Raw genomic sequence first — 12,716 nt, 5'->3', positions numbered from 1 at the left:
AAAAAATAAAGTACTGCTAAATCAATTTAACAAGTGTATGATTTGATACACTTAAAGTTCCTTGAACAGAAATGCCTTGGTGGTTCCTTCTGTTCATGTAATTCATCACGAGGAATATAGGAAATCTATATTACTACCACCGTTAATTATTTCTATAGCGCTATCACACGCAAGCAGCGCTGCAGAGAGTCACAAAGAGTAAGAAAACATCCCTGCTCAAAAGAGCTTACAATCTAAATATTCTACGTGCATAGACCACAGTTAGGGAACCAATTAACTGAGCAACTGCGAGGGCTTAGTGATGTTGACTGTTTCGAGATTTTGTTGAAAACGTTTTTGTTTCGGGAGGTGTACCAAGGCTGATTTCCTGTATATATATTTTTTCATTACATTTCAGAACAAATGTCAGGAAGTTCTGTTTCGCACAGCGAGTGGTGGGTGCTTGGAATGCTCTCCCGGAGGAGGTTGTGGCAGAGACTACTGTTCTGGGTTTCAAGCGCAAGTTGGATGCACACCTTCTTACAAATCATATTGAGGGATACGGGAAATCCGGGTCTCCAAAAAGGAGTACCTAAATGGGCCTCCGCGTGTGCAGATCGCCGGTCTAGATGGACCTAGGTCTGATCCGGTGAAGGCGTTTCTTATGTTCATTAAGTGTTTTGAAGCTTATTAAGTCATTGTTGTTTTAAATGTATTTGTTTATTATAAATTATGTATGCTTGTTGGATTCCACCTAGAAATGTTGCTAGAGTGGAATATAAATTTTTTAAATAAATAAAGTATATTAAAAGTACTGCATTTTACTGTGCACTTTTAGTCTGTGATCTGTGGGGGGGGGGGAGGGGAGGTAGATGATGGTTTATTATGTGAACTGCTTTGGGCCTGGTGGATAGAATTACTTGATAAATGGTAGCAAAAATATAAATGAAAAGTTTGAAAATTATCTGAAAAAATCCTGCCATTTTAATGACCAACGCATGCACCACAAGTCACTATTCGGTGTGGATTTGGGGCTGGCACCAATACATTGATAGTTACATAGTAAGATAGTAAATGACAGCAGATAAAAACCTGAACGGTCTATCCAGTCTGCCCATTAGTTATACCCATTAAAAATACATGATTAAATTAACTTGTCTCTTCTTTCATATTTCTGGGTCATAGACTGTAATGAATGGCGTACATTATCACAACATGATATGAGTTTTTGTGGCCAATCTGGAAGACATGTGGTTCCAGCAGGATGACACAACCTGTTACACTGCGTGGAAAACAGCTGCGTTGTTGCAAGAGAAATTTCCTAGCCATGTCATCTCAAGCAATGGCAACCAGAATTGGCCACCAAGATCATTCAATCTGACACCGTGCGACTTCTTTCTTTAGGTTTTTGCGAAGTCTCACATCTAAGCCAACAAATCAGCAACAATTCCTCAACAGAAGGAAGAGGTTTGGCGTGGGAATTGAGCCACCGTGATACGAAAATGTAATCGAAAATTTTGTCAATAAAGAGAAAGAGTGTGCCGAGAGAGTCGCGGGGCACATTTGTCAGATATTGTGTTCCATACTTAATCGCAAAGTGCATACTTTATACTACGTAAAATAAAAATATCAGCACGTGTCAAATAAATTATGCCTTTTATTAAAAAATTAAATCTTGCATTTTTATCAGGAAACCCATTATTGGAATATTGGAATATTACAAACCTTGTGCTTGTAAGAAAAATAATCATGTTTTCCAAACAACCCTGCACACAACAAAACATTGAAACTGTTGTCAAGTAGAGACTGTGAATACTGAGATTTAGGGCCTGTTTGTCTCAGTTTTTTTTCTCCTCTTTGACACAGAACTTGGGAAGACACAGTAAATCAGGCACTTTTTATTCTATTGCCAGTTGTTTACCTTCAGTGTTCAAAAGGGAGCAAGTTGGACTGTTTGGCTATGATTTCTAAATAAATAGTTTCTTGCAAAAACCAGGCACCCTGCCCAGCTCATTTGCGTTTGAAAATGCTTGGAATAAATGTGAAAAGTGCTTGGCTTATTACTGTTGGTATAGGTCCATGATTGTACTACTCTGGTTAACAGCTAGCTGGTTTTTCTTTACAGAGGCTAAGTATAATTTATGTGAAATATGTTTTTATCCTATTTGCAGTATTATATCTAGAAGATCCTCAGACGAAAAGCAAAGAAATGAGAAACTTAGGTAACACTAGCTTTCTCTAGTAAATAATTTAATACTGTAAATTAGTAAAAGAGATGATAAGACTATCAGTGGCAAGACATGCCACTCAAATGTATTAATATATTGAGTATTGTTTGTAGAGAATGGTACATAGACTCAAAGAAGGCTCCAAGAAAGCATAGTGTGACATTGTTATAAATACCGGTTTGGGGCCTTCTTTGTGGTACCTTGCTTGCCTGCATGAGTAACAAATGGATTACTTTATTATAGTTTTAACAATTTGTAGTTGGGTCAGGGCCAGGACCAGTTGCACTAGAAGGCTGACAGGCATAGTAATTCACTCATTCTGCATTAGAGAATGATACGGGGAAAATGTGGCCCTGTCTCTATGGGATCTCAATATCCCCCTCCCATCCCTTCGAGTTCTGTCCCTGTCTGGTTCCTGAAAGCTCTGCCTTAACACCGCAAACCTTGAACACTTATGATTTTAAAATGTTTGATGCTTGTACAGATGAGGACAGTTGTGTAGTCAAGACTGTTTTCTTCTGGCTTTAAGCTACATCATCAGATTTCTGTATGAGAGAATTATATATTTATTCCTTACTGATTAGTCTTCAATTCAGTTTTATTCGACACTTTCTCACTCTCAACCTTTGGCAAGTTCACTGAAGCAAAATATTTTAGAAAAATATGTTCACAGATCATTCACCCTTCCTGTCCAGGAATCAGTACTTCTCAGTACTGACATATTTTCCTGTTTTTCTTCTGCAAAAAAAAAAAAAAAAAGCGATCAGATTTTCCCTCACTGTTCCCTAAACTGGATATGAGCCTTCCTGTCCCATACATATGTCTTGGGGATTTGTTCAATGACCAACCATCTCATGTCCTCAAAAGCACAGCTGAATTCATGCAATGTGAAACCATAGAAGCTGTTAACGCCAAAGTATAGATTCTCCTCTTGTGTTCCACCAGTCTGTTCTTAATTTGCCTAGTAGTGCAGTCAACATGAATCAAATTACATGGGCAGATGATAATATACACCGTCCATGATGATTTACAAGTGGTTATATGGTGTAGTTTGTATGTCTTACCTGTGCATGGATAAACGCACCTGTCACAGCCAAGGGAAGTAGCACACATTGAGCATTGGCCACACGGGATGTGACTGCCTGAATGAACAACGGAGGTAGATGTCAAAATATGTCTTGCATTTGTCAAATGATATGCCAGATTTTTAGGTCTAGTAAAGGCCATACATGGTCATCGAGACTACAATGGGAACTCACAGCAGCCATTTTGATGATGGCTCAGTACAGGGCAGGAACGTAGGACAATCGATCCTGCCCCACATCGCCACTAGGGGAAGGTCTGATGCAGAGTTTTGTTAAAAAAAAAAATCGCGAATAACCAAATCCATGGGTACTGAAACCGTGGATTCGGAGGGGGAAAACTGTGGCATGGCTATCCTTTCCTGTCACAGAATCTATGCCAGGGTTTATGAGCCCATGTAATAAAGGTATGCCTTGCATGGAAGGAAGCTATATAGATTTTCATGATTGATAAAGATTTTATTTTTAGGTGCAAGGTAACAATTATGGAATGATTCTGAACTGGAAGATTTTTAATGAATCCAAAACTTCAGATATCAGAATTGTGCTAGTGTTTTACAAAGTTGTTAAAATGAATAAATCAAGATATGTGAATTTTTAATGTGTTTAATTTCTGTTTAGATATTACAAATATCTATCACATTTTAAGTATTATATAATTGGTTATTGTGATTTTAATAAATATTAAGAATGAGACTATTATATAGTATTTTCTTTAGTTCTGGCATAATATAAACTTTGAAATAAATATTCACAATTCCATAGTTATGAATAATGCAACTGCTTGTTAAACATTATCTTGGAGGCATGTGTATCAATAAACAAAATTGGGACTATGAACAAAAGACAAAGCCAGGAAAACATGTTACAGCAGGCAGTGGTGTACCACAGAACATAAGAGCATAGGAGTTGCCCTACTGGGTCAGACTAATAGTCACAGGTATATGGCAGCATCTCACAATGGCAAGATTCCATACTATGTAGTCTCAAAGATAGGCAGTGGATTCCCTCAGTCTACCTAAATAAAGATTTATTGACTTTTCCTCCAGCAATTTGTCCAAACCTTATATTAATTAGTTTTACCACTTGCTCCAGCAATGAGTTCCAGAGCTTAAGTATACATTGAGTGAAAAAAAGTTATCTTATTTTTTTTAAATATGCTATTACATCAATCTCAATGGTCTATAATTTCCTAGGTTAACTCTACAACCCTTTTAAAAAAAAATTGGCACTGCATTGACCACCCTCGAATCTTCCAATAGTGCACTTAATGTTAAAGACAAATTTCAGAGAACAGATCTGCAATTTCATTTTTTACTTTGATCAATAATCTAGGATGTATACCATCCAGCCCAGGTGATTTGCTGCTCTTTAGTTTATCAAATGCCTTATTACATCTTCCAGATGTACAGAGATTTGATTCCTCTGATATCACCATTAAATATTATTTGTGACATAGGTATTTCTCCCACATCTTCCTCAGTGAAGACTAAAGCAAAGAATTCATTTAGTCTCTCTGCTATGGTCTTATCCTTCTTGAATGCCCCCTTTTACCCTTTGATCATCTACTTAGTAGTACAGCTGATCCTTTTACCAGTTTCTTGCTTTGAAAATACCAAAAAAAAAAAAAGTTTTTATGTGCTTTTGCCTCCAAAGGAAGCTTTTTTCAAAAGATCTCTTGACCTTCCTCATCAGCACTTTACATTTGACTTGCCATTTCTTAACTGTCTTTTCATGAAGAGATACACACAAAGTGGTTTACAATACATTGAATAATAATCAGGTACTCCTGAGTGTTTTCCTTAGGGAAGGAGTAAAATGCGGATCTCACGGACCTCACGGATCTAAAACCGCACGTCCTTAAAAATCCGAGGTCCGTGCATTGACAAGTTCACCTTCGCTTTCCCTGCAGCTCAGCTAAGGCTCCCTCGCGGACCCCACGGATCTGAACTGCATGTCACATCCTTAAAAATCCGAGGTCCGTGCCACTTTTGAGGTCCATGCCACTTTTAGTCTCTGGCTCTGACAGAGCTCTATGACAATTTAACTCTGATGGATCCTAGCATAGGGAGGGAAAAGCATTAGGATCCGTCAGAGTTAAATTGTCATAGAGCTCTGTCAGAGCCAGAGACTAAAAGTGGCGCGGACCTTGGATTTTTAAGGATGTGATGTGCAGTTCAGATCTGTGAGGTCCGCGAGGGAGCCGGGCGCCTTAGCTGAGCTGCAGAGAAAGCGAAGGCGGATTTGTCAATGCATGGACCTCGGATTTTTAAGGACGTGTGGTTTTAGATCTGCAAGGTCCGTGAGGTCCGCGTTTTACCCCTTCCCTTTTCCCTATCTGTCCTGCCAGGATCACAATCTAACTGTGGTACCTGGGACAATGAAGGGTTAAGTGACTTGCCCAGAGTCACAGGGAGCAGGCTGGCAGCAACTCTAACAACTAGGCCACACCTCCCCTCCTTAAATTGTTTCTTATTATCTTCATTTGGATCTTTCTTCCATTTCTGAATGCTCTTTTAGCTCACTTTTTTACCTTGTCAGCAATCTTTTCTCCTTCAGGAGATGGCTGAGAAGCACCGATTCATAATGCTGCTGGCATTTGCATTTTTTCTACGATTATCATAGTGCTAAAATTACATACAAGAACAGGGCCCTTCAGAACCAAATTCATTTTATGTTTAGTCATTAAAAAATATTGAGCAAATAACCTTTTTTTTTTTCCAAATGGACCCCCCTTTCTGTGTGAAACCTGGGATTGCTGGCCCTGCAGATAGAAAATAAGGAGGCTGCCCAAACTGGTTTTATTTGGTTCTGAAGCCTAGTATGGAAATAGATTGAGGCAAACTGTGTCAATGGTAGGCCACCCTTCTGTGCAGTAGAAGCATATTATTTTCAGTAGTGGCAAATCAGTAGAAGGTTAAATCTCTTATTTTATGACAACTAGAGTTGGTAAAACCTGAATAAATTCTTCTTCATCCTCTGGAGGCCAAAATATTCTGGATGCATTGAACCCCACCCCAATGTTTTACTAAGGTGCGCTATACGTTTTAGCATGTGCTAATCGCTAACGCAATCCATAGACTAGCATGCACACGTTAGTGTTTAGCGTGTGGTTAGCGCACGCTAATATTTAGCGAACCTTTGTAAAAGGAGCACTGAGTCTTGACTTTCTCAAGTAATACTTATCTTTCTGCATATTTATTCTGTTAATTGCTTGCAAATTACAGAATTGGTTTAATTCAACTCAAGGAAGAAAATTATGCAAGGGAGCAAGTGTTATGAAGTGGAACAGATTAATTATTAAAAACAAAGTTCTTGAATCAAATAAGATAACACACATGAACTAATGAAGCACGTACTTAGATAAAGGATTAAGCTGATATTGATTTTTTTTCATAATGATGGGGTAGATAATGCTATAAACAGTGTCAACACAAACTGAAAAGTATTATCTGTGGTCTGGCATAATATAACGGCTCATTTACCTACACATAATTTCATTTGATATATACAAATCAATTATAATAATTAATTCTATAGTGCCCTTTTTTTCAGGTTTTTTAAATAGCCTGAAACCTGACATAATATCAGGTTTCAGGCTATAATAAAACCATGTTACAACTACAAGGGGGTGCTGAAAAGTTCTCAGTCCAACCAACTTCCAAAATTCTGAGTGTTATTTTGTCACTGTAGCTGAAAGAGTGTTATTTTATTTTGCAAAGAGCCAATTTGCAGAATTGTAATGTTACGTTTTAACGTTGGGCTCCTTTTACTAAGGTGCGCTAGCGTTTTTAGCGTGCGCTGAAGATTAGCGCGTGCTAACCCCCGCGCTACGCGGAAAATACTAACGCCAGTTCTATGGAGGCATTAGCGTGTAGCGCATGGGGCAATGTAGCGCATGCTAAGCGCACGCTAAAACCACTAGTGCAGCTAAGTAAAAGGAGCCCATTGTTTCAGATCATTGATTGAACCATGTCAACGAAAAGTGTGGGATTTTCAAATATGGAATTCTGAGTCATCAAAAAGTTCCTATTCCTACAAAAGAAAACTCCAAAGGAAATCTTTGAATGTATGATGCAAATATCAAGTGACAAATGCCCATAATACTTTTATCGTGAAGAAGTGGTGTGCAAACTTTCAGCATGGAGATTGAGACCAAAGATACAGCAAGGCCTGGGAGGCCTCAAACAGTGAACTTCTGAAAATTGTTGAACATATCTATGACCTGATTTTGGCAGATCGGCGAATATCAGCTAAAACAACTGCTGAGACTCTACAGATTAGTGCTGCCCGATTCAGGAAAAAAATTTTTGATTCGATTCGATTTTCCTGCCCAATTGGGTGGGGTTTTTTTTCCAAACATCCTGGTGGGTTTATTTTATAGCCTCTTCACCCCCCTTTGCCTTCTCCTAACCATACTGGCGCTGTGGTGTAAACAAAATAAACAAACAAAAAAGACTTTTCCTCTCTCTGTTAAATCCTAGCTCACGTTTGCGGTCTAACACCAGCAATGGCAGGATACACATTTCAAATCTGACATACTGTAATCACAAAACAGGAAATAAAATTAGTTTTTCTACCTTTTGTTGTCTGGTCATTATTCAAATCTTCTTGGGCCCGGGCTCTGGTTATCTTCTGATAACTTGTTTGCCAGGGTCTCCTTCTTTCTCCGTGCTAACCATCCATCTGCCATCTCTGTCCTCCCCTTCCATTTCCCTTCCCTCCCCGGAGGTCTGGCATCTTTCCTTTTTTTTCGGCTCAATCCACAAATCCACCTTTTCTCAACTACCCTTTCATCCAGCATCTCTCCCTCCTTCCCACCACCCCAGTGTCCACCATATCTCCCTTTCTTTTCCCAACTACCCTCCTATCCCCCTCCACAACATCCCTTGTGTCCAACTTCTCTCCCTTCCCTCCCTAAATTTCATTGTCCACCATCTCTCTCCTTCTCCTCTGTTTTTAGCCCCATTATTTCTTCCCGCCAAAGTCTGGCATATGCATGTCTCTTTGACCCCCCCTCCCTCCCTCCATGTACTTCTACACCAGGGGCCCCCTGAAAGCCTGCACCCCCCCCCCCCAAGGCCTGCCTGTCCCCCCTGAAGGCCTGTGCCACGATCCCTGAAGGCCTATCCCCCCTTGAAGGCTTACACCCCCCTGCCCAGGCTACCCCACCATGCCTTGCCCCGCCCGCATTTACCCATTTTCTTATTTACTTCTTTCCCCCTTCTTGGTTCTCTATTTCTACTCTTCACTGTTTTCTTTCTTTCCCTTCTTTCCCTTTCTCTCACCAGACATTTTTCTCTGCTCACTCCATCCCTCTCTCCAAATACTCTTTATCCTCTTTCCAACCCTATATTTTTCTTCCTGTCTCCTTTCTCATTCCCATCCTTTGTTCATAAGAACATAAGAATTGCCGCTGCTGGATCAGACCAGTGGTCCATCATGCCCAGTAGTCCGCTCACGCGGCGGCCCTCTGGTCAAAGAACAGCACCCTAAATCGAGACTAGCCCTACCAGCGCCCGTTCTTATTCAGCAGGAACTTGTCTAACTTTGGCTTGAATCCCTGGAGGGTGTTTTCCCCTATAACAGCCTCCGGAAGAGCGTTCCAGCTTTCTACCACTCTCTGGGTGAAGAAGAACTTCCTCACGTTTGTACGGAATCTATCCCCTTTCAACTTTAGAGAGTGCCCTCTCGTTCTCCCTACCTTGGAGAGGGTGAACATCCTGTCCTTATCTACTAAGTCTATCCCCTTCAGTACTTTGAATGTTTCGATCATGTCCCCTCTCAACCTCCTCTGTTAGAGGGAGAAAAGGCCCAGTTTCTCTAATCTTTCGCTGTACAGCAGCTCCTCAAACCCCTTAGTCGCTCAAACATCTTAGTTGCTCTTCTCTGGACCCTTTCGAGTAGTACCATGTCCTTCTTCATGTACGACAACCAGTGCTGGATGCAGTACTCCAGGTGAGGGCGCACCATGGCCCGGTATAGCGGCATGATAACTTTCTCTGATCTGTTCGTGATCCCCTTCTTTATCATTCCTAGCATTCTATTTGCCCTTTTTGCCGCCACCGCACATTGCGTGGATGGCTTCATTGACTTGTCGATCAGAACTCCCAAGTCCCTTTCCTGGGAGGTCTCTCCAAGTACTGCCCAGGACATCCTGTATTCGTGCATGAGATTTTTGTTACCGACATGCATCACTTTACACTTATCCACATTGAACCTCATCTGCCCATGTCCGTCAAGGTGATCAATGATGCTGTCCTTTATCAGTGACTCTCATCTTTCCTGGTACTGAGGTCAGACTCACAGGTCTGTAGTTTCCCGGATCTCCCATCAAACCTTTCTTGCAGATCAGCTTAACATTTGTCACCTTCCAATCTTCCAGAATCTTTCCCGATTTGATCGACAGATTGGCTATTAGTTGAAGCAGTTCTGCTATGATCCCTTTCAGTTCCTTGATGACCCTTGGATGGATGCCATCCGGTCCCGGGGATTTATTGCCCTTAAGCCTATCAATCTACGTACACACCTCCTCTAGACTGACTGTCAATTCTGTCAGCTTTCCATCTTCATTTCCAGCATATAGCCTGATGGGTTCCGGTATGCTGTGTACATCTTTTTCTGTAAATACAGACGCAAAAAATGTGTTCAGTTTGTCGGCAATTGCTTTGTTCTCTTTTAGTGCTCCTTTTATTCCATGATCATCCAATGGTCCCACCGTTTCCTTCGCGGGTCGTTTCCCCTTAATATTTGATTTGATTTCTTATATACCGCTATACCGTGAGGTTCAAAGCGGTTTACAATGAAGATAGATTAAAGATACATTAAAATAAAATAAATAAAAATGGTACTTTGGATTTCCCTAGCTGTCCCGAAGGCTCACAATCTAGCTAAAGTACCCGAGAAAACAATAAATAAAAATAAAATAAAGTAAATTCCAGTCAGACAATAGGATCTGATGTTAGAAATTCATAAAGAACGATATGCCAAGGAGCGAAAGCTGGTATGCTCCTTGAGCCCTGACGTATGCAGCCAAGCCAACACACAATATTTCAGCCATGAGGTTTCCCAGGAAGTAGTAATGAGTGCCAAAATACAGGCTAGTCATTTAGATCAGAGTCAATGCAATGCTAAAATGCAGGCATGTCATTTGGATCAGATGACCTCTGCAACAGCCAGACAACCGCCACTATCATCTCGGTGCATCAGCTGCATTAAACAGTCAACTGCCACCATTCTCAGATCCGATATCTAGTATGATATAGAACCCTGCTGGATCGGGGGAGGGGCGGAGCTGTGCTCTTAAGTCTCTGCCACTGCTTCTGCTGCCTGCCGCTGGTTTCGGTGTGGCCCCAGCATCTCCTCGTGCTTAACCGTTAGCCCCTGTTGGATCGGGGGAGGGGCAGAGCTGTGCTCTTTAGTCCCAACTGCTGATTCTGCTGCCTGCCACTGGTTTCGCTAAGGCCCCGGTGTCTCTTTGTGCTCAACCGATTAGCCCCTGCTGGATTGGGGGAGGGGCGGAGCTGTGCTCTTAAGTCCCCGCCGCTGCTTCTGCTGCCTGCCGCTCTTTTCGGTGCGGCCACGGCGTCTCCTTATGCTCATCGTTATCCCCTGCTGGATTGAGGGAGGGGCGGAGCTGTGCTCTTTAGTCCCTACTGCTGATTCTGCTGCCTGCCACTGGTTTCGCTAAGGCCCCGGTGTCTCTTTGTGCTCAACCGATTAGCCCCTGCTGGATCGGGGGAGGGGCGGAGCTGTGCTCTTAAGTCCCCGCCGCTGCTTCTGCTGCCTGCCGTTGTTTTCGGTGCGGCCCCAGCGTCTACTTGTGCTCACCGTTATCCCCTACTGAATTAGGGGAGAAGGAAGGAAGGAAGGACGCAGGAAAGGCCTCTGCTGAAAATGCACCATTCTAGGCCTTTAGGTTTGTAGACAGTTATGCTATATCGAAAGAACGGCTTGAAGTTTTTCGCCTCCTTAGCTATTTTTTCCTCGTAGTCTCTTTTGGCCCCTTTTACCATCGTAGCCATAGCCTAGTCCTGTTGGCTCTTCACTCCTTGCCTCCTTCTCCTCAGCTCTCCTGTCAGGCTGATTGAGGCTGCCTACACTTAATCTCTTTTTTTTTTTTAATCGTGCAGCAGTCTGATGGCAGCAGAAGAAATGCTGTGCTGCTGTGAGTCCAGTCTCATGGCAAGAGTTGCAGGATCCTCCCTTCCTCACCCCGAAGCTTGCCTGCCTTCCCCCAAGCTGACCTGCCACCGATTCGGCCTCCCGCCACTCACCCCCTGCCCATAGCTGCTGATCCATTTAACACCTCCACCCCGCTGCTGCCGCAATTCCAAAAGGGCCAGGCGCGTGCAGCGATTGCACCCGCCGGTCCATAAGCCTTCCCCCAACATCAATTCTGATGGAGAGAAGGCTTATGGGCCAGCGTCGTGCAATTGCTACACGTGCTTGACTCTTTTGGAGCAGCGGCAGCGAGCGGAATTAAATGGAGCCAGTGGGAAGGCCGCAGGCAGATGGGCTACGGTGCAGGCAAGCACCAACAGCAGCATTATCTATTGAGGCAGGAAGATAACATAACCACCACTGCCACCTGCAGGCATCGGACCCACCCTTTAATCCGACCCTGGATGCGAGGGAGGCTAGGGAGGAAGCCAGACACCAACACTTCCTGACTGACCCTTCCCCCTAGCCCTCTAAAGCAGGAGTGGCAGCGGCCAGCCAGCAAGAGGCAGCACTGCCGCTCCTACTTTAGGGGGGAGGGTCAGTCAGCGAATCGGGAAGCCGATTTTTTTTTTTTTTTTAATCGAAGTGAATCGATTTGAATCGTGAATCAGGCAGAACTACTACAGATATCTAGGGAATGGGTTGGGTATATAATCCATGAGCAGCTGGGTATTGTGACTGGGTGTGGCCGATTGGACGTGTCCAGGGACCAATACCCTAAGTCACACAGACCTCGGCTGAGCGAAAGCGAGTTATGGGTAGCTGGGAAGGACTGCAATAAAGTTCAAAAAATAGTGCAAAACACTTGCTTGCCACAAAAGAAATCTTTATTTCACACCAGACTTGGTGCATTTAACTCAAGTTAGTAGAACTTCAAAAATGAGTTCCAAAAATACAAGCAAACAATAGTCCTTGCTCAAAATACAAACAATCCATTTGTTTCCTTTATTTGGCTTGTTGCCATCCACTGGCTTCTATTTCAGCCTTTTTATGGCCCTCTATGAGGCTCTCAGGCCTACACCTGCCACATTGGGCTAGGTCTTTCCCGGCCTAGCCACTGTTTTCTACCTGGACTTTCCAACCAGATTCTGCTGTGACTTCTTGTAAGTCCTTTCACTGGGGAAAAGTTCACCTTGGGGTTTTATTAGCCAAAATACCCCCAGAGGTGTTGGGATCTGTACCCACCCTGTAGATTTTGGTATAC

The 12,716-nt window shown here is 42.7% G+C and overlaps 1 protein-coding gene across 16 annotated transcripts in view; it reads right to left on the bottom strand.

Annotated features, from left to right (window-relative positions):
- The window catches only part of GADL1 (glutamate decarboxylase like 1), a 426,028-nt gene that overhangs the window by 293,201 nt on the left and 120,111 nt on the right, over window positions 1-12,716 (bottom strand). For 6 of the 16 annotated variants that reach the window (XM_033930116.1, XM_033930117.1, XM_033930124.1 and 3 more), the window contains one exon: window positions 3,272-3,349. The exons of 8 other annotated variants lie outside the window; for them this stretch is intronic. In XM_033930116.1, the coding sequence (XP_033786007.1) occupies window positions 3,272-3,349 (78 nt within the window). Of the gene's footprint in view, window positions 1-2,784; window positions 2,900-3,271; window positions 3,350-12,716 lie in introns of those variants that run through there. 2 more of the 16 variants (XM_033930122.1, XM_033930133.1) reach the window with 2 other exon arrangements.

Source organism: Geotrypetes seraphini, chromosome 2 (genome assembly GCF_902459505.1).
Source record: "Geotrypetes seraphini chromosome 2, aGeoSer1.1, whole genome shotgun sequence".
Lineage (NCBI taxonomy): Eukaryota > Metazoa > Chordata > Amphibia > Gymnophiona > Dermophiidae > Geotrypetes > Geotrypetes seraphini.
The sequence above is the reverse complement of the archived record's forward strand: the minus strand, read 5'-3'. Positions and strand labels throughout refer to the sequence as shown.